The sequence below is a fragment of the Branchiostoma floridae genome, chromosome 13 (genome assembly GCF_000003815.2).
Source record: "Branchiostoma floridae strain S238N-H82 chromosome 13, Bfl_VNyyK, whole genome shotgun sequence".
NCBI lineage: Eukaryota > Metazoa > Chordata > Leptocardii > Amphioxiformes > Branchiostomatidae > Branchiostoma > Branchiostoma floridae.
Window position 1 is genome coordinate 10792227 of NC_049991.1, and position 21594 is coordinate 10813820.

Below are 21594 nucleotides of genomic sequence, written 5' to 3' on the forward strand. Positions count from 1 at the left end.
GTTATATCGATATCCCTTCTATGTGACACCTGTTTTCTATGCCCCCCCCCCCCCCACGCCTGACTTCTTTACAGTGCACCTACGTCATGTTTATCTTTCTTGCTGTGTACTCTAAACCTTGTCACCGAGAGACCCATGGCCTTGAAAATCTTCTGACGTTAACGTTAGATGTTGGTTAGATGGCAACTTTGATTATGGCATAACGTTAACGTTACTTGAAGTAGCCGTGACTTGTTTATCTTTCCTCCCTGAAGAAAAGTAACGTTAACGTTAAGATTCCCGATTAAAAAAAACTGCTATCATGCCATTCATAGTTCTTCAGTGCTCATTTAGCCCTTACAGGTCTCTGAAGTTTTAAGTTGTGTCGAGTCACCTGACGCGACACCGGTTCCACTTGTTCAACCAGTCCACGTGTCAACCGGAAGTGATGTCATCGCTTCTACCCAACACACAACAGCGGGGAGACGTGCCGTCCGTCCACCGGAGCTGTGCAGGTTGTTTTCCCCACGTTTCTTCTCAACGTTAGCGATTCCACGGCAATAAGCTGGTGTGTATACTCTTCCTAAACCTTTTACATACGTCTGAGCAGTATATAGCGTATGTCATGGCGAAATGTTGTTTAAAATGACGGTTTTGTCTTCGCCATTCGAATGGAACCACCTGTACGCTTTGCTCAGATTGGCGTGTCGAACGACGCCCCCTGACATGGCTTACCCGGATCTTGTCTGGGCTTTCGGTGTTATTCGTGACATTTTCGCCTAGCAATTAACCTTTCCAAAAGGATAAGAGGAGCTTAACATTTCCAAATTGTCTCGTCATATAATTAATACGCCAAGTATCTAGAGTGCGTCTTGGTCCCGGGTCAGTAGATTTCTCTGGCTTTAACTAGTTTAAGTGGTAGCTTGTGACGTGGTTGAGTTTGAGCGTAGGAATGCAAACGTCTCCCCATTGTAAGTCCATGATTCGTATCCAGGCTGTACAAACACAACGGGGACTAAAAGATTATACCTTGAAAACACTGGAATGATACAATACCATTCTATAATGCGTTAAGCAACTTAACAAGATTTACATGGATACATACAGGAACATGTAGGTCTGGAAATGTCAAGGGTATGTGGAATGGTATGACCGTTTTTATTGACTTATTGTCAGGTTGGACAGAAAGCGTTGGGTATTTCAGTCATCAAGAAGTAATGGGATGTGATTATTGTGATTTACACCCTTTCAGTGCCCAACTTTTAAAGGTACAGGTAAACACAATAGGACCATGTTTACAACAAAAACATGCCCCAGGGTTGTATCTTACACTAAATGGAACTTTTGGGCCTTTTTCACTACACAATACTCACTTGATATCTAAATGCTTAAGTTAACCTACAATGCTTTGCATGCTTATCATTTGGATTGTTGGTAACTTATTATGTCCATGACATTAAAACATTGTCCTCTCTATGTTCTACATCTAATGATACTCTATGTTTGGAACTGAAAACTAAATAAAGTAGTGCATTTGTTTTGTTACAACAATGCTGATAAAAGGTCAAGAGATGGTTGTATTCCTTCATAACGTTTAACTATTTATCCAAACCTACCATAACATTAGACCCTCTTTGGTAAATTAGTGTCGTAAAGGGCTAATTAGACTATAATCATCAAAAGCAGAAGTAAGCACATAAAATGTTCCACACCTGTTGCTGTTTAACGTACCATGTTCTAATTACTACTGGTTACAAAATATGTGTTGTATGGCCTGGAAAGGGGACAAAGACATGAACCATGTCGTTTTTGGTCTATTGAGATTCTTCACTGGTCTGCTGAGAAAAGACATTATAACAAAAGGGTGACCTAGATAGCTAAGATTTGGTGCTGAAGCTCTTCATGGCCATACCCTTCTGGAGTCACTGTCAGTTTAATAGGAATGTCAGTGCGAAACTGTATGCAATTAAGTCACCCAAATTAAGGGTAGGTTCAAAAAGATAAAATCGAGGAGGTTAAAGAAACTTGATGAATTAAGAAAGTCATTATTTTGCAGGATTTAAAGAGATTCCATAATTCCATGTTGTTGGGACCATTTTTGTTGGTCTTTCGCTTGATTGGTATCTACATGTACCGCCATTTCCTTAACTGAAAATTGCTATCATTGCTCCTAGGCTGCAGACATATTACCATTTTCATTTTGACTAGGTGGACATTTGCTAACAAAAAAGACTATGCATTAGAACATTGAAATCTACTCTACCTACTTTAGGTAATTGGAAGTCACTGGGCCATGTAATTCTTCTGAAACCCCATTATTCAGTCCTGTCCCAGCTGGAACATTTGTATTGATTTGCATGTTAGTATGTTGACTACATTGAGGGGAGGGGCGGTTTGATAAGACCCTTCACTAGAGCCTTAATCTGACAAGGGAGGCAAGCTTATGTCTTCCTCTATGTTCTGATCTGGCTTGTCAGTGAAGTGAAGTTACAGATAATCAAATTGAACATCCATCACTTGTTGTATTGCTGTATGCATTAGCTATATCATAGTGTTGCATAATTACTAGTAAATGATCCCTATGTCACATGTCTGATTCAATCAAATATGGAGTGCTTGGTTCGTTCAGTCTTTGTGTTAGAAGTAATTTGTCAATAATGGTTGAATTCAGGATAACCAATTATGTGCTACTTACTTACTAACTTAGTGACCAATTATGCTTCGTGAAATATTTTACAACACTTGACCACATTTTACAACACTTAGGCCACACCGATTTAATTTCTTGGTTCACGGATTTGCTCGCTCCTATTTTTTGGGAAAAAAAATAAAAATTACCACTCAGCAAATTTTCACCATTAATGAAACCATTCACCAACTTTCTGGTGTAGCAAATTGGCCTTTATATTATAAGCTCCTTAAAGTGTGGGTACAGGTGCTGTTACTGTACAAAAATAGTGTTTTTGTACTTTTTTCAAGCTGAAAACTTTTTTCTTTATGTTTTGGATTAGCCGTTACCTTTATCCCAACCATTTTACGATTTTTATTTTTATTTTTATTTCGCCCTCTCGCTCCATATTTTTTATGAAAAAATCCGTGAACCAAGAAATTAAATTGGTGTGGCCTTACCGACACATACAAACATTCATTTTTTCCACAAACCATCTCTAAGTGGAACGCCCTGCCTCGCACGGTTGTAAGTGCTCCCAACGTTGAGTGCTTCCGTGCCAGGCAGGCGGCCCGGGAGCCTCACCCCCCCCCCCCTTGATGCCCCATGCGGGGCCATTTGGGGGTATAGATATGTAGATGTAGATGTAGACCAAGGAGGTTGCAAAGTTTATCAACCTCCTTGACTTGACTATGATTAAAATTTGTAGTAGCAATGAGTCCACTGTGTTCTGATGCTTCAAGGGTGGGAACACCCTGCAGCTACAAGTAATTTTCTATGATTGTTAGTGAATTTAACTAGCTCACTATGCCTGATGGAAAGGGCATGCAATAAATAAGCCTTGTCATGTAAAATGTATAGGTTTGTAACGGCTATTCATGCAGGTGCTTATATCTTGAGGCTTTCTTTAAATTAGCAACTGGCTTACTCTTTGGAGAAAGTTTGTAGGAAACAGTGGGCAGCTTTGTCTTTGTGTCGCTGTGGGAAGCTAACATGTTGTCAGTGGAACAAAAGAAAAGACATTGGGTCATTAGGTGACAGTAGAAAGACTGGTTCCAGCATGGTGTGAGTGTGCAATTTTTCTGCAGACAACTATTTGTATTTGTTGCCAGATGCCAAGCAGCTTTGCTTTCAGGTTTATGGAATTTTACAGTTGCAAGCTTTCCCTCCTATTCATTGTGAAAATTGTTAGTGCTGTATGTCAGATATGAATAGTCCATAGACAATTGGTCTACGCGGAGAGGGCAATCAGACCTCGAGCACAATTTGGTTCACCCAGCTTGTTGAGCATTAACTGTTACACCACTTGATAATGCTACGGCTATGGCATCTAGAAATTCATAAAAACTTCTCACATCATATCAAGCTACTTGACACATATCAAAAGATGGTTGCTTCAATCTTCATGCAAAAGTATTTGAATAAGTGACTTTCCATTATGCTTAGCCTCATCTACATGAAGTCACATGTTCACCCTTAAGTGACACGTCAGAGGGGAAATAAAACCCTGACTTGTCACAGAGGTACACACCTGACAACTCTACCAGTGCAAAGTTAGTTTAAGGGTAGGTTTGCTGCTTCTTCTTCTTTATCGAATTCTGTCAATGTTCCTATAAACTACTTCATGGGACTTTTTTGTCTGGGTTTGCAAATACTACTTCCTTAACTTTCTAGGTAAGAATTACAAGGGCTATTCTGCTGTCATCATGTATCTACTCTGCATGAACAATTAACAGACACACTTTGATCAGAAACCACCAGGGGCATGAGATGTGCAACAGGTGGTCAGCTTTTCCCTGACTAACAGAACTTAACAGCACTGCAAACAGCCTGTTGACTCAGGATATCCTGTCGGTACTTAACATTATGCAAGGATCTTATTCTTTATATTATATTACAGAGGGGGAAGCGTGAAAAGGGACCAAAATATCATCAACTGTGATTCTGAACTAATGCCTAGCCTAAAGCCTTTCTATTTAAGTTGTCTTGCATCATAACAGGTTGCCACAGGTCATGAAATAGTTGAGACAGTGCTTTGTTTTGGTTAGATACAGTAACTGCATTTTCAGTTATATTTGAGAAGCTGTATGCAGTGTTATTGAACTCAGAATCTGTATGATGATGGTTTGTTGGATGTACCTTTCAGCTGCGTGAAGTATGTGTCAGGGTTTCTGAGGTTTCTGTGAGTGTATCTAACATAGCAGATTTATTCTTGGGGATGTGCACTACTCTTGTTATCAGTACAGCATTTATATGCATGTGTACCAATGCTCTTAGTCTTTGTTTATCTTATTTCTAAGATGGTTGCCATGTCATTTAATCTCATAGTTAAGCCTGGATACTTTGTCCCTGCTATGGTTTCCATGCCATCTGCTATGTGTTACAATGTTTGCAGATTTGTTGAAGCATATTTGCCTAACAGTGCCCTTCCCGTGGTTTCTGTAAAATGGACTAGCAACATTTTTTAGCCATTATATTGACATGTGATGATTGACATGTGTATGTTTGTATTAAGGCCATACCAATTTAATTTGTTGGTTCTCGGATTTTTTCAGAAAAAAGTTGGAGCGACAGGGCGAAAAAAAAAAAAAAAAAAAAAAACTGCAACAAGTCTGGATTCAGGTCCAGAGTTTCAGGTTGGTAATTCCAGACCTGAAACCATGGTATATGTGTGGCAGAATACTTATCCAGTTACAATTACATGAAAAATTTGCATGTAAGCATACATTTTATATTTAATTTCAACAATACAAATGCAAAATAATGTGCAGTATTACAGAAGTACACACAGTAATAAAGGTTAACAGTTGTAATAAATCATCATAGTAAATCATTAACAACATTAAAAAACTTTTAAAAAGGTTGAAAAACTTTTTCAGCATAGTATAATGTCTAATTTATGTTAGCAACAAGAAAATGACTTCATTTCACCCAAAAAATAAGAGTGCCTGAAACATCTGATTCATTGTTCTCTTTGTGAAAGCTGCAGTTTAAGCAAAAAACGCTAGAGGCGTGCTCATTTGCATGAAATTGCATCTCATTTACATACTTGTGACTGGCTACATGGCGGCCATTTAAGGTTCCGGTTCGGAGTTTTTTTTACGAATCGTGGCCGATTTGACTGTCTCTGAAAAAAGCACTAGCGCTTCTCAAAACATCGTTTTTCGGACAATTCAATGTTTCCGATACAAAAGGGTGCCTTGTCGCTGACCGACAGACTCATTTGACATTTTCTGTAGAAGTGTTGTTTTTGGTAAAAACCATCAAAAATATAAGCTTTTCACCCAAAAACTGCTAATTTAGGGCCATTCTTTACAGGCCGCTACACGGTAAAAATGAGTTTTCCTGGGATAATGACTAATATGGCAATGAAGGTCAAGACTTCTTCTGTATACTGAGTAAAAAGGAAAAAAAGTTATCCGATACGTTTTCCGTGAGCTCCGATGACGCTAAAACACCCAAAACGCATATAGAACGCACGATCTGGGTAATCAGGCGACGAAACGCTTTACCGCTATCGCGCGCACTAATACCAGGAAGTGTTCGCCGCACGATCAAATCTCCGACACCATAAATCGCTACGAACAACAAGCATTTGCAGAGGTATAAAAGATTATACATTGCTAAAGCGATAGCCGGAAAATCTAGAGCCAAAACTATAGAGACAACCCCTAATTTGCGTCTTATTTTTAGGGACTACTTCGATATCTGGTCACTTGAAATTCCGAACCGGAACCTTAATTTGCATATTCTGTCATAAAATTTCATTCCGGGCTTCCAAAAGATTCCATCTTCGATGATTTACAACACAAAGGAAAACATAAGCAGGTGATAGTTGTTTTTGCATGTCCAGTACTTGTTTCAGAAGTTTTGTTTAACTGAGCCGAAGTTTGTCCAGCAACTTGCTTGTAGGTACCAGGTAACGGGGCCATGTAACTCTCACGAACATGCAAATGAGTTCTCATGAACATGCAAATAACCTCATGGATTTTTTTTTTTTTTGAAATTGGGAAAAATAGAAGCGGCGATTCCGAGAACCAACAAATTAAATTGGTATGGCCTAAATTTTCATTTCATTTTTTAAATAGACTTAATGTATGGCAAGGTCAAATGTTTGCAGTTTAGAATATCATGCAAAATGAGATTCTTTGATGGCTTTGCAAATATGACTCATTCTGACCATGTGTTCTCTTGTGTTTTCCAACAGGATGTTGCAATAGCTGGGTGTGTATAAGTCAAACAGTTCAGCATGGGTTGAAGCAGCAACAAGGACACTTCCAACAGGATAGCAAAATCATGGGGAAGACCAAACAGTGGAACGTGCCACAGAGCCTGGCCATAGCCAAGGCTTTCTACTTCCTGAACCATGCTGGCAAGGCCTGCCTCCTGCCCTTCCTCCCACTCTACTTCCGACTCCTGGGACTGTCCGCCACACAAGTCGGCATCATATGTGGCACTCGCGCCTTCATCGGCCTGTGGGCTGCACCTGTTTGGGCGAAGATGGCCAAAAAATACAACATCCGTCGGCTTGTAATCCTGTTTGCACTGTTCATGACTATAGCATGCACCTTGTCCCTGACAGTGATACCACCAATAGATGAAGACTACACGTCTAAGTTCTGCCCTGGAAACAGCACTGATGGTGCCGAGGAAAAAGGGACAGTCACTGGTTTGATCCATGAGGGTTTGCAGGGAAGTATGGGAGGAAATACATCAACTGACATGTCCAACACAGAAGAAGACTTTCAACAACCAGCAAATGGTGAGAAGATCCACAGTGACGATGAGTTGGCAACTGAAGAAACTTTTGTAAATTCCACTGAAGTAGCTCAGCAATCAGCAAGTCAAGAGGCAATTTCTAGTGGGCCATTCCTTCAAGACAACCGTCCAGATAACTTGCCTGAGGTACAGGATACTTCTGATGGAAAAGTTTCAGTGACAGACAGGTTGTTTAATGACAACATGCCTCGGGTTGGAACAGAGCACCACCCTGAAGAATTGGGTCCCCCTGAAGACAACCAGGAACTTCTGCCATCGGATTCATTTCTGATACCTAAAGATGATAGTGTTATGGACAGTGAGAAGAATGCAGCTAACATCTTTGACCCTCGGTCATCATTAGAAGGAAACATCCAGAACACAGGACTGTCCCAAAGCACATTGTCTGAGACAATGCTGCCAACAGAAAAACGTTCAAGGTATGACAAATTACATCAACTTAATGAAAATCTAGACACAAGGCAAGACAAGGAAAAGCCCAAGGAGAAAAGTTATTACAGAGACTATTCAGAAAACAATGACTATCCGCAGTATGTGGATAACAATAGTCCTGTTGACAAAGAAACCACACAAGAAGGTAAAGAAGATGTTTCAGGCCTACTCAACTATTTACTTAACAAGTATCAAGGTACCCAGCCTGAAGTATTAGAACGTCTGTTAAAGCTGAGGGATAAATTTGGTGCACAGAAAGATGCTGAAAATAGTGACAAATACAATGAAGGGTATGAGGACTTTGAGAATTCTCCATACTACAGTGAACAGTATGGAGATGGTTATCAAGATTCAGCAGACAGTGGCATGGTGCACAAGAAGAGTACTTACCACAAATCTGTCTCCAACAGAGAGAAGAGAGCAACATCTCTAATAGAGGGTTTCAAAAGTATTGTGCATGAGCTGAAAGTTGAGATCCTGCCCCTGCAGTATAGAACTTTCCTCATTGTCCTGATTGTGATCATCATTGGGGAACTTCTCACGTCTCAAGTGGAGAAAATCTGTGATGACTCCTTGTATGAGTTCCTGGATAATCTGGACGACATTGAGAAGTACGGCCAGCAGAAGTACTGGAGCTCGCTGGGCATAGCCATCTGTGCAACTGGGGTTACTGCTTTGGTGGACAACACAGACTGTTTCTTAAATCAAGGCATTAACCACTTCATGATCCACTTCTACACTTTCTCAGGGGTGGTGGGACTTGCCTTTCTCTTGGCCCTCTTCTACCCCATCCATCCAGTCTGCAAGGAGCACAACCAGAGGAAAATCTCCAAGAGCTTCCGGCTTCTCCTTACAGACTGTCGAAACATCTGCTACTTGCTGACGGTGTTTGTGGCAGGTGGACTGGCATCAACCATCCACAACTATCTCTTCTGGCTAGTGCAGGACAAGGGAGGGTCAGAGATCATCATGGGTCTATCTGTCACAGTGTCCACATGTGCAGAGATTCCTATGATGTTCTTGGGGAACTGGCTCATCAAGCGAGTGACTCATGCTGGGCTTGTGTCTATTGCCTTCTTGGGGCTTTCTGTCCGTTTTCTCTACTACTCTCTTCTGTGGACACCCTGGGCAGTAGTTCCTATTGAACTTCTTCACTCATTTAGCTATGGAGCTTTCTGGGGTGCAATAATGGGGTATGCAGAGCACATCTCTCCCCCAGGGATTGAGAGAACTGTGCAGGCAATCATAGCTGCAATATATTGGGGTCTGGGTTTTGGTACAGGTAGTATGGTCAGTGGAGTTATCTATGACAAGTATGGTGTGGCCATTCTGTATAGGGCAGCTTGTATTGTCTCTGTAGTCTGGTGTCTCGGGTTCGTCTTGTTCCAAAGGTTTGCACCAAGAAAGGCAAAGATGAACTACTCCAGACTATTGAGGCAAACAAAGTCCAACATTCGTGTTGATAACACAGTGTCATCAGATGATGAAGACAAAGAGGAAGATGATTGGTTAGAAAGGGCTCTGAGGGAGAATGAAAAGGAGGTGTAAAGTGCCATTGGAGAGACAGTGGTACCTATGACCAGTCAGTTAGCCACTATATTTATATAGTTAAGTAGATAATGGCCACTGGAAAGGTGCAACTACTAGAACTTTTTTTGTTAACTTGACTACTATCAAAACTGATGAGCACATTATATTTCTTATTGCATTATGTAATGATATTGTCAACAGTTGAAGTAGAAAATAGCTTATTTCTAATATTGTAATATGTCAATAACATGGTAGCAGCAATGATAGAAGCGGCAAGAAATTTATACTCAAATAATGGTTTGTACATATAAAAAGACATTGTTTTGTGTGTTTTCACCTGTCCAAAATGCCAAAGTTATGTAACTTTTCCAGTCAAAATTCAATTCTTCGTCATCATCTCATAAAATTGTTCTGATTCTTGCCTTCAGTGAAACTTGTTGCTCCCATGTAAAAAACAATGTGGGGAGAGGAAAAGTAAACCAGATAGATGATTTATGCATGACATTGCCAAACAGTGCAAAGATGTGAACAATTTTCTTCAGTGAAACCTTTCCCAAGTCCAAGTGTAAGTCATGTGGGAAAAACAACTGAATGTGTAAATTCTCTAGTTATGGCTGCTGAGTTAAGAGTGAATATTAATATGCTTATATAAGATATGCTTAGTATCTAAAAATTAATATGCTCATGCATATAAGATAGTATATCTAAATTCAATGAGGCTCAAAAAGTTGGAATAAGGATATTGTTACATTTCAGTCTTTTTCATGTAAGTTGTCTGCATCATGTATTGTTACTTACATCACATGATAACTTAGTGCACTTCTTTATAGTGTGATCCATTTTGCAATGTTCATTCGAGTGTTGTTTGAAGAGTTCATTTTGGTGTATGCTACATACAAGTTTGGTGACATTAAGTGCAAAGTTTAAATAAACCATTGGATATGATTTTGATAATCCATACTTGTCACGCTGCTGACTTATATTGCAAATACAACATGTACTTTCCCAATGTCAAATGTACAATACATTAGATCCTTTAATCAGAAATTTGAGATAATCAGATATCGTAAAGACGTAAAGAAATTTGAATCATATCACACAATTTACTTCATATTAGCAGCAAGAAATAGAAATCAATCTTATATCAATCTTCTTAATAAACATCCTGCTAAACATTCTACACATCACCAAAAACAGCTGACATAAAAGCATCCTTTATAAAAGATATCATCCAAAATGTAGATTTAAGAAGAAGAAGAATCGTCATTCCTTTGAATATAAAACATAGTCATACACAATAAAACACCTGAGACAACATGCAATCTGTACCCTCACCATAAATCGGTTTTGAGTGAATTAAAATTCTTGTTTACTAATATCAGTAAAGCCCCATTTTTACTGAGGTAGGATTGGTAGTCATCTTGTTAATAACCTTATTTTGCATCCATGACCTCATCATCAATCTTGTTGCTTCCCAGCATCTGTGTCCAGCATTTCCTATGAAAGAACCATGCATAATGCCTTAATGTTATGGAGCTGGCAGAAACTGCAAACTCATAGTCATACATAACTTCATCCCATTTAATCTATTTCAGTGCATTTGCCCTCATAATCAATGGGATATAACCTGGAAGACTACAGCATTCTGCTGCAAAAAAACAGCACGATTTTCTGGAAAAATCAGCATGAAAGTAACCCTCATAAAGTTTTTTTTTATTTTACAACAGAACATGAAGTACTAATGAGTCACTCTATTACACTCTAATGAGAAGCAACTATAGCACTTATATAGTAAGGTTCTTTATATTAAACCTACCTGTTCTGCCCTTGCCTTCATAATGCACATAATATTAGCCCAGGTGAATGAACAGACTCCTAGAAAGATCACACGATACTGTACAGGCAACAGGTAGAAGTTGATCGTCTGGAATATAAGAAGCGTTTCAGTTTCAGACCCTTGTAAAATAAGGGTGCAAGCAAAATATTTGTTTTCCTAATACTGCCTGTGAAATGAAATCTTTACAGAAAATAATGGCGGGTTTCAATCCACAGCATCAAACTTTTCATACTTAATGTTATTCTAATAGTTCAACAGAATACTTAGTACTTGAAGGTTATAAGATACCATCTGATATTGTTCAGGTGATAATATGTTAAATCTACATGTTGTAATCTTGTATGAGAATGCTCTTACCTGAGCTGCTGGCCAGAACATCATTCCTGTCTGTAACAACAGTAACATGATGGGTAAATGACACAAATATTATGCTTTTTACCTCGTGGCTTTTGAAGTGACAATGCACAGATTCTATCAATTAACTCTTGCTAAGAAACATCTGTTTTTAAACTTTTCTATCACTTTTTAAATCAAGCATCTTTTCACCAAAAGCAGTAACTCATTGACAAGCATCTTTCTTTTGCCCATGTCAAGTTTTGTTTTTCCTGCACTTGAATTAGTTTCAAGGTGTTGAAAGAATCATTGATATAATAATCAAGTCAGGGTTGCGTTATCCTCACATATGCTAAAACATATATTTTAGGAACACTGCACCATGTAAGTATCCACGAATTTCTCTCTCACAACTGCAAAGACATCAGGCTTCCTCTCAAGCACCCTGAGTCCTGGAAACACAGAAAAATCATTGTCTGATAGTTGATTAATCTAAAGACAACTTCTTAATTCATCGAAATTTTGTTATTTTTCATGGGTAAGACATGGGTAACACATAAACTGCCCTCAAGTAGGTCGAAATCAAAATTTGAACTATTTATAGGAACATACAGCCTCGGCCATTACCTGCATAAAACGCCGTGATAAGAAGAGGGGCTGCTATGACCTGATCCACGAGCACCTTGGCGGCGGTTTTACGAACAGTAGCACCAGGAAACATCCTCTCTAAGAACGGGATCCACCTGTAATTGAAATTGCCCAAACACACGAAGCCTATAACGCCCATTCTAGCGGTCCTTCCGAGATCGAGTGAAAAGGCTGAGTGTTCGTGTGTGACCTTCTTGTCGAAATGGAAGGTCCATAGCTGATTACTGACGTCCGCTCCGGTGTACAGGATAGTGTATAGTCCCACACTCGTCAGGTAAGGGCTTTTCCGCAGTACGTTCCTGAGATGAGATATCATATTTGCAGCCGTGCAGAGTGACAGCGTACACGTTCCCAGTGATCAAAGTCCGGTTACCTATACAACCAAACAAAAGAACATTTACCAGACTTTTGAAATAAAAGGGAAATTTTATGTGCATGTTTTGGACGTCATGGTGGAACAAATAAGCAAAGTGGCGGTAAAATATGACAGAAATTGCCCGATAGCTATCTTTTTGGTGACAAGGCCGCCATGTTGAGTGTCAAAGGTTACTAGACTGTTACACTATAGAAGTGCAGTCATTGATTTTTTGAAAATTTTATCTACAACCTGATTATACTTCTAATCTTACTTTTAGGTAACTAACTTTTGTAGCTATAGAATTTAGTAAGTAATGAGTCTATAAAAAGTTCATGTTTACTTAAATGTGTCGCAATAAACTTCTTCCAACACGACGTACCCCATTCAGTAGTGGTAGAAACCAAAGCTGCAGGTGGGAGTACTGCATCTGGCATGTCTATCACAGTATCAGGACCGATCACTGAGCAAGGTGTTTATGAACGCTGAACACAATGAGCGCTGGCACTGTAAGTATCAGTTTCGAGGACTTGGATTTTTCCAGGAAACCAAAACTCGGTGAGTTTACCGTCAATGCCACAAGTTACTGGCAAATATCGATTTAGACAGAACTGCAACCGTATCAGACTGAATGTGAAAGTCACAGTAGAGTGACAGACCCAGTGGCGGCGGCACCGGTGGGGCAGGGGGGGCGGCTGCCTCCCGAAAAATATGTTGGGGGGGCGTCGCCCCCCCAGAAAATCAAGCTGAAACCTTGTGTATTTTTTTGATGATGGAAATTTCATTAAATCAAGCTAGTCTAATGGGAAAATTTACGCCTGAAAATTCAAGAAATGACGTTTCAGAGAGTCCCAATTTCAAAATTTCGCCAGTGTTCCCTTGTGACGGCTCGCGTCTTTGGTTATGTCGGCGCAGGACAATATGTTGCGGGAGCGTTGCTCTTAAAAACCTTTTTAACTAATAGAAATTTTACTATCGTACTATACTTGGTTTACAAGCAGAATGTGGGCCTCAAATGCAGGAAATGACGTTTTAGGCGGTCAAGATTTCAAAATTTTGTCCGGACCTGCCTAGCGATGACTTGTGCCTCCGGCGCTCACAACGACATGGTGAAAATTTGTTGAGGCGTGGGTCATTGCCCTCAAACAGCTCTTTCATTCACAAAAAGGACATTAGATTTAGCATAGTCCCTCAGCAAAATTTGTCCCCCAAAATACAGAAAATGGCGTTTCAGAGGGTACAGATTTTGAAATTTTCCCAGAGCAACCTTGCGACAGCTTGCACCTTCGACACTCGGAATCGTGAATATATTTTGGGGGCATCGCCCTCGCTAAAACCATGTGTCTTTCTAACAGAATTGTCATCAAATTTAGCTTAGTCTGGCAGCAAAATATGCGCGCCAAAACGTAGGAAATGGCGTTTTAGAGGGTCAAGATTTCAAATTTTCCCGGGGGAGCATGCCCCCTAGGATGGTGGTAGCGCCTTCGGCGCTACATGTGCCGTACAATTCTAAGTTCGCCCCCCCAAACGAAATTTGGTGCCGCCGCCTCTGAGACCAAAGTACATAGGACTAAGGTAACAGTTACAAGCAAGTTTGCTTGTAATGTTACAGCTTTTGAAAAATCAACTATTTCTTGGTGTATTAATACTATTATGTTGTATTGGTATGATCATGATGGTCTTGACATACAAAATGTACTTTGCTGGGGTTCTATTTCATGGTAGGAGTAAGGACTTGGTAGGAGGGAAAAGGCAGATTTTCACTATGTTATCAATTTGCGGTTGAAACTATTCAGAAGTACAGAAGTTATTTGAAAGGAGATGTAGTCATGGTGCCATGAATTTGCAGTGGAGTGACCACCGTGAAAACGTAAAATCTAAGCCACTATAAAGGGGCACAATTTACAGCAATTAACATTAGTTTAATTGTTCTCATCAAATTTCATCCTATTCCCAGGGAAGAATTTTGAGGCTGAGTCTGACACATCAGACTCCCTGGTTCCTGTCAGCAGACCACTCTACACAGTGGAGGACGTTCTGTCATGGACACCAAACAAGGATGGCTACAAGACAGATGCCTTCAACATCGCCACTGTCCCTCTTGCCAAGAGGACTCAACAAGGCGGTGTGCCAAAAACCTTGGTGTGTCACGACATGAAGGGAGGCTATATTGAAGACAGGTAATAAAAGCTATCAGATAGATTTGAAAGGCAGATACTGTCAGGTAAAATTACATATATAGGCCTGTCATTAACCTGACTAAAATCGCGCTCATAGCAGCCGGCCCTACAGTTGCCACCATAGTAGGAGGAGGGGGTCATTAACCCAGCCAGTGAGAGTTTGTATAATCACAGGCTAGGTTTGTCACTTGCTTTGATAACCAGTCAGTTCTGCATGCCTGCAGAAGATGGGTGTGTCACGCTGAAGGGTGGTTATATCAGTTGACCTATCCAGATCTAAGTTGTTATATCTCTTATCATTTTACCACTGTTTTTCTTGACTGCATCTATGCAGAACTGAATTTTCCATCACATACTCCCAGGTTTGTTCAGGGGACATGGAGGGATGACTGTTACCTGATCTCCCACTGGCAGCACATCGACACGTTTGTGTACTTCAGTCATCACTTCATCACACTGCCTCCTCCTGGCTGGACCAATGCTGCTCACAGACACGGGGTCAAGGTTCTAGGTTAGAGCTTTCTTCTATTGACGTGCATATGGCTTGATATTTACAAGTTGGTAAAGAGGTCTTCTATTAAAGCAGTGTCCTTCTTTAGAGAATGTTGACTGAAATATTGTGTATCTTGTATGTTGTATCAAGGATGATATAACGTCCTTGGTTGTATTAGTAGATATTTCTAATTGCAAATTTACATCTGGGCCTCTTAGAATCTTGGAGAGATTCAAGTGACACAGTCCAGAGGAAAAAGATATCAGTATCAATACAAAGATAATTTCAATTTTTTATTTCTTCTCTCTAATACATACATACAAACATATATTCAATTCATGCATGCATGCCATCTTTACTGTCCTATAGGAACATTGATCACTGAGTGGGATGATGGGGCCAAATGCTGCCAGCAGTTTCTAAAGGACCAGGCCAGCTGTAGGGCTTTGGCTGACAAACTAGCACAGATGGCTCAGCACTACAACTTTGATGGTTGGCTCATCAACATAGAGAATCCTCTTGAGGTAAACACTCAGGGACAGCACAGGAGAGATCATAGGCAGGAAACTAGCTAGTACTAGTACTAGAAAGACAAGAACATGGGGGATGGTACCTGAAAACATAGCTAATTATTTAATCACCCATCCTAGCTATTGGTATAGCCCTTTAGATGATTTGATTTCTCTGAATGCAGCTAGGATAGAAGTACTAGTATTCCAATATTGATAGAAGCACATGTATGGCAATTTTATAAGAAGATTTAAGCAAGGAGGTTATATAACCTCCTTGATTTAGCACACCTGTTGATGACCCCAATGTGAGACAGTTAAGGTTCTCCCTTTAAGATGTAAGTTGGTTTTGAAGAGTATCCTTAGGACAAAGATCTGATGTATATAATGTTGCTGTCTTCAATGCAGGCTCCCCAGGTGAAAACCCTGATTGGCTTTATGTCCTACCTGACTGACGTGATGCACACTGCTGTGCAGGGGAGTGAGGTCATCTGGTATGACAGTGTCATCACCACAGGGGAACTTAAGTGGCAAGATGAGCTCAATGACAAGAACAGGTATGATTCTGTTATGATGATGATATTTTTGAATGGGTTTTTCATAACTTGAAAATGCTGCTCATGCATTCAACCTAAAATACTACATGTCCAGCTTTGAAGTCTTTATCAATTCTGTACATTATAATTTGCACAAACCATGTATCTTTATTCAATCTAGGATATTTTTTGACTCCTGTGATGGGATTTTCCTGAACTACACTTGGAAGGAGGAGGGCCTTCAGCGTTCTTTAGAGATGGCAGGAGAGAGACAACATGATGTGTACGTTGGTGTGGATGTGTTTGGCAGGAACTGCTTTGGTGGAGGGGGCTTCAACACCAACAAGGTTAGTTAAGATTATCAATTGAAGTATACAATAAAAAAAGTCACCGTGCACACACATACATACCAAGTTTTACATACATCTCTTTCCAATAAGCTGGACAAAAATGTTATGCTTTGTTGCCTTTGTTCTGAAAGATTGTTTTGTTCCTGATGTGAGTATAATTGTGGTTTGATTTCCAGGCCCTGTCTGTCATCAGGAAACAAGGCCTATCGGCAGCCATCTTTGCTCCAGGCTGGGTGCATGAAAAGCTTGGAGCTGACAATTTCTCTTCAAACCAGAGCAAGTAGGTACTTTTAAGAAGAAGTGAAGGAATCTGTCATTCAGGGATTTGAGTTTCAGTCTGAAAAACTAAAAGACAACATGTTATTTTCCTACTCTGCTGTGCTTTTCATGATTATTTTGTGGATAGTTTTTTGTGTGTGTTAAACTTGACCCTTCTGTGATGTCACCAGGTTTTGGAACCTTTTGTCTGATCTGTGCCCCATGCATGGACCTGCAGCTCTACCTTTTGTAACATCATTCTGTCAGGGACAAGGACAGAACTTCTATATCAATGGCCAGGTAAGCCTAACTGAAGTCTGTACACATTCCTTCCATTTTTGTTTTCTGAATGTCATGCTACAGATATCAACAGATAAACATTCTGACAGTAGACAAATAGGAATTTTCTTCTCAGTACTTTTTCTGCATCATTACCTAGAAAGAAGAGCATGTGGTAAGTATGATTATGTTTGGTAGTGGTTGCAGCCATTAAGAAAAGCACCATCCACTGGCCAGGACGTTGTACTCAAGGCACATTACTGCTGTTTTCTGTGCAGGTTGTCAGGAGAGGCCCGTGGTACAACCTGAGTTGTCAGCAGCTCCAAGCAACATTTACCTCAGCACAGTTCTCTCAGGGAAAGGAGCAGGCAGGGGGAAATAGAACCATGGGTGTCTGTACCAAGGACGCCTTCCATGGAGGTGGCAGCCTGCTTTTGGGAGGAAACTTCACACATGCTTGTGATACTTTGTCTTTTAGGTACATGTAAAACTTTTTATTTAAATTTATGTGCAAAGAAAACATAATATGTCTAACCTAATTATCAGCTTTTGCCCAATTCTGTAGACAATAGTGCAAAGTTGTCCAGCATAGCTATCTCCCAACAGGCAAAAGTAATGTTGATAGTCCCATTATGTGATACTGTTCTTTATGTTTCAGACTGTTTAGCTCAGACATTCCAGTTCAGTCCCCTCTACTGGTCAGCTACACCTATAAGTGGAAGACAGGTGCAGACCGCGCAGCTGTGCACCTGATCCTCAGCACCTCAGGACAGACCAAACAGTGGGTTCTTATGGAGGGTGATGATAACAAGGATGGAGGTATGCAACTCTTTGTTGAGTTCTTTTGTGCATGTTTTCTCGATTAAATTGAAGTGGTAGCAGGCTATTAGTTAAGAATGTGTCCAGTTGACAAGACAAAGAAATTAGACACACTCTTTTGCAGCTGGTGCCTAAAGGATGCCTTGTTTCCCTTCAAATTACTTACACATGTCTTTGAAGTCAACTTCCATCTGATGTTTGAGACTAATAGGCAAAACTTGTAGGCTACTGAAAAAATAAGTTCCTTTCCAAAGTTTCCTCTCTGACTACACAAATGTATGACTGTGGCAGAGAGTAGACTTTGGTTTCATTATAATATGATAAAAGTGTATCATTGCAAGGGATTTAAAGTTGAACTTCATCTTGCTTTACAGACATTGATAAAACATATGTAAAGAACAACACTGAAGACAACTCAACAGGTCAAGCTGAGTTCTTCATTGCCCTTCCTGATAAGGAGTGTGACAGGCTGTACAAGGAATGTTTTGGATGTACCAGAGATGAAACAGCAGAGGAGGGCTGGTGTACAAGGTATGAAAATATAATGTTATTACATATGCATGTATGTTGTTACATGTATGTGCATTTCAAGGGGTTTGTAATTTGATACATGAATGAACAAGTGATGCAGTTAAAAGTTGATAAGTGTTAGTCTTTTAATTTGCTTTTTATTTGGGGGCAGGGGGCTCTCAATGAATGACTCATAAGCAGTGTTGACACATACTTTTGATCCTGGTTCTTGAATCTTGGAATGCTGTTCCTGCTCAGACTATGTGCATGTGTTCCTTGGTACTGATTCCAAGTTATCCAGGCATTAATCATGTTTTTGTTACATAATGATAACCATATCATTCTGATTTCAAAAGGCTTAAAGTGAAAAAAAGGGAAATGATTGTGACCTTAATCTCCTGTCTGTGACAATTTGTTCTGACAGGTTCTACATGCTGAGGGATGATACTAGTACAGGATACAGGATTGAAGGCATCAACCTTCAGTGCTTGAGGAGAGAGGCTGTGGAAGGGGACACTGATGTGTGCCTCAGATTGGGAGAAATCAGGGTAACATTTTCCCAACAACTTTCTCATTTTTTTCAGATTACATGCCACATTGTTAGCATATGACTGCAAAATGTTAAGAAAGAAAAGTGCCATCCTCCATATTAATTGCTGCCATGGCTCAATCCTTTTGCTTGCTAAACAGAGCAAGCAAAACAATTACCGATAAGCCGATGGTTACTTTGGAGGATGGTACCCAAGTTTCTTATCCCCAAGATACTCTATAGAAGGTTGAACTTCTAAGATGAAATAGAGTCTAGTCTGCAGCATTTAGGGTTGAATATCTTATTGTGCCACGATTTATATTCCAGATTATGAATGCTGGAGATCTTGAAAAGAAGCAGAATGCAACAGTCTCCATTGTAGCCTGCAGGGATGTCTCTTGGAAGAAGCTGCATCATCCCACAGCTACAACTCCTGCTGGTGATTCCATGGCAGCAGACACAGTACTGCTCAGTGGTACCCTCCAATGGGAGTACCCACAACTCCTGGCTTCTTGCTTTGATGTGTACTTCTCCTACAAAGGGGCAGCTGGCAATACTTCAGACAAGGTGTATGTGGGGAGGGCACAGAACAGCATGTATCGTGTGGTAGACTTACCAGTTATACATGATGAAGCGGATAGAGACAACAGTATAGAGTTTACTGTGCTTCCAATCCAGTGATGAAACTACAATATGTATATGTGCATATACTACTGACAATCAGGTTATAGATTTGGACATATCGAATTTTATGGCAATTTTGTATAATTGTCGTTTGATAAGACCTTTGATTAAACCCCCTTAGTGCTGGTGTTGGAAAGAAACTCAGGTACTGGTGCAGTTTGAAATTTTCAGTATATATATATTAGATATTTTTAAAACTTTCAACTACCACTTTTGTTACTTTCATACTTACAGCAATTTTCTGTTGTAGGTATTATATTTGTAGGATGGATTACAAACAACTAGACAAATTTAAGACAAAAGATTATTGTGTGATTTACGAGGCAATTCATGCAAGTGACCTTCTGAGTGACTCAGTAGGGATAATGCAATACAAGGGGTGATCAATAAGTCCTCGGCCTCACCCAGAAATAATAAGCACAACTCAATTTTTGAAGCATAGATGTTAAGTATAAAGTCTTTCATGAATGTGTCCTAAAATTCAAATTATTGCCATCATTACTTTGTAGGCGACACCCAGTAACGTTAGGTAAGGTAGAAGGGGAAAAACGTGGAGAATTGAGCTGGGACCTGAGGTGCGCGGGTCAACTTGCACTGCTAGAAGTCAGACATCCACTTCTTTCTGCTTGAAATAGGAAGAGAATCATTATCAAACATTTTGACAATGTCTTTTGTTAATGACAAAGAATTTACGGCATGGGGAACTCGACCCACATGTCCGATCACAATTCACCCTTGTTTTTCTGAAAATTTCTCGCCACTTACCTTTGCAAAAAGCGAATGCGTGGAAAGTAATAACTGCAATGATTTGAAATCTGGAGGATATTGATAAAAGGCTTCATACTTTGAAGCTGTGCCTTAAAATTTGAGTTGTGCTTATTATGCTGGGTGAGGCCGACTCCTCGTAAGGTGTGGTCCACTGCAGAAGTGGTGATACCCTTTTGATTTTTGAAGGATATATCAACTTGATCAGTCAGTTACTTCATGGTGTTGAAGGTAAGCAGAATGTAATATAGATGTAATATATAGAATGGTAAATGTTTGCAGTGTTGTTTTGTGCATCGACTACATGGTGGCTTGTGCAATTTATAAACACTCAACCGGGTACCCTAGCAACAGGGACGAGTGACCCTTTGCATTCCTTATTGATATCGTTACCAGCAAGTCAAGCTACATATAACTTATAAGTCTGGATTGTACGAGCTTATTCTTCAGAATAAATCTTTATGAATGGTTTTAAACGTTTTTATTGAAGCAATCCCGGTCCCGTCGACCTTACAGTACATGGCCGCCAGAAATTTGCATACACGAGTGCTGCAGGGAAGCAGTATTTGGGGGTGTCAAGAGGAATTAGCGAAGTTACACTCAACTTACGTTAACTAAGATTTATTCGTATATTCATCTAACAATTTCACATGATCAGTGGATCAATAAGAAGCTCATTTCAACTGATTATCGCCGAACCAAGTACCAAGCTATGGAATGTTTGCATACCAAAATCCGCCATGACACTTCTCAAATGTGTTCGAGGTCCTCTACTTTTGTCGTGATTTTCACCACAATGGAATGTAAAGAGACTTAAATTTTCATAGCATTGAAGTCCTAATAGTTTTGTTTCTTTATAAAAGTATTAGGTAACCCGTCCAAACCAGTTATTTTGTAACGACACGCCAGTTTTCACAAGGTACCGGTTTCAAGAAGTGTTATCTCTTTACAAACAGGTAAATTATTTCCACCAAGACCAACACACACATAGAAAGTCATATAGGACAGAAGTACCATACCCTTAGCTATGAATCTTTATCATCTCCGTTGGTCTGGTTCTCTTTATAAGCTCAGGAACGCTGCTCCAAGTTGGGCACACAAACACAGATAGAGACTCGGGA

At 40.0% G+C, this 21594-nt stretch overlaps 3 protein-coding genes across 4 annotated transcripts; 2 read left to right on the forward strand and 1 right to left on the reverse strand.

The window, feature by feature from the left end:
- The first annotated feature begins 364 nt into the window (after window positions 1-364).
- On the forward strand, window positions 365-10339 carry LOC118428951 (major facilitator superfamily domain-containing protein 6-like protein B). Of its 2 annotated transcripts, none has more exons than XM_035839268.1 (2): window positions 365-547; window positions 6855-10339. In XM_035839268.1, exon 2 carries the CDS (start codon window positions 6944-6946, stop codon window positions 9404-9406), a length of 2463 nt encoding a protein of 820 aa, XP_035695161.1. In that variant the 5' UTR covers window positions 365-547; window positions 6855-6943; the 3' UTR covers window positions 9407-10339. The 2 variants fall into 2 exon arrangements, with proteins under 2 accessions (XP_035695161.1, XP_035695160.1); XM_035839267.1 differs by having other exon boundaries at window positions 413-494.
- On the reverse strand, window positions 9869-12723 carry LOC118428991 (mpv17-like protein). Its single transcript, XM_035839324.1, has 5 exons — window positions 12186-12723; window positions 11940-12010; window positions 11583-11612; window positions 11205-11312; window positions 9869-10885 (listed from the first exon to the last, which is right to left on the reverse strand). Exons 1-5 carry the CDS (start codon window positions 12520-12522, stop codon window positions 10847-10849), a joined length of 585 nt encoding a protein of 194 aa, XP_035695217.1. The 5' UTR covers window positions 12523-12723; the 3' UTR covers window positions 9869-10846.
- A 270-nt stretch (window positions 12724-12993) lies between these two features.
- LOC118428955 (cytosolic endo-beta-N-acetylglucosaminidase-like) lies at window positions 12994-20953 on the forward strand. Its single transcript, XM_035839276.1, has 13 exons — window positions 12994-13119; window positions 14519-14741; window positions 15104-15252; window positions 15604-15758; window positions 16152-16300; window positions 16461-16626; window positions 16806-16909; window positions 17079-17187; window positions 17445-17644; window positions 17825-17985; window positions 18360-18516; window positions 18920-19043; window positions 19352-20953. Exons 1-13 carry the CDS (start codon window positions 13056-13058, stop codon window positions 19703-19705), a joined length of 2115 nt encoding a protein of 704 aa, XP_035695169.1. The 5' UTR covers window positions 12994-13055; the 3' UTR covers window positions 19706-20953.
- The last annotated feature ends 641 nt before the right edge of the window (window positions 20954-21594 follow it).

What these genes read in the sequence shown, in the direction of transcription:
- LOC118428955 (XM_035839276.1), top strand. Translation starts at nt 13,056, where the DNA reads ATGAGCGCTGGCACTGTAAGTATCAGTTTCGAGGACTTGGATTTTTCC. An exon ending in TTCCAGGAAACCAAAACTCG is followed by an intron (nt 13,120 to 14,518) that starts GTGAGTTTACCG and finishes TCCTATTCCCAG; the next exon opens with GGAAGAATTTTGAGGCTGAG. An exon ending in TTCTCTTCAAACCAGAGCAA is followed by an intron (nt 16,910 to 17,078) that starts GTAGGTACTTTT and finishes TGATGTCACCAG; the next exon opens with GTTTTGGAACCTTTTGTCTG.
- LOC118428951 (XM_035839267.1), top strand. Translation starts at nt 428, where the DNA reads ATGTCATCGCTTCTACCCAACACACAACAGCGGGGAGACGTGCCGTCC. An exon ending in CGTCCACCGGAGCTGTGCAG is followed by an intron (nt 495 to 6,854) that starts GTTGTTTTCCCC and finishes GTTTTCCAACAG; the next exon opens with GATGTTGCAATAGCTGGGTG.
- LOC118428991 (XM_035839324.1), bottom strand. Translation starts at nt 12,522, where the DNA reads ATGATATCTCATCTCAGGAACGTACTGCGGAAAAGCCCTTACCTGACG. An exon ending in TATCACGGCGTTTTATGCAG is followed by an intron (nt 12,011 to 12,185) that starts GTAATGGCCGAG and finishes CTGTGTTTCCAG; the next exon opens with GACTCAGGGTGCTTGAGAGG. An exon ending in TGAAGGCAAGGGCAGAACAG is followed by an intron (nt 10,886 to 11,204) that starts GTAGGTTTAATA and finishes GTTCTTTCATAG; the next exon opens with GAAATGCTGGACACAGATGC.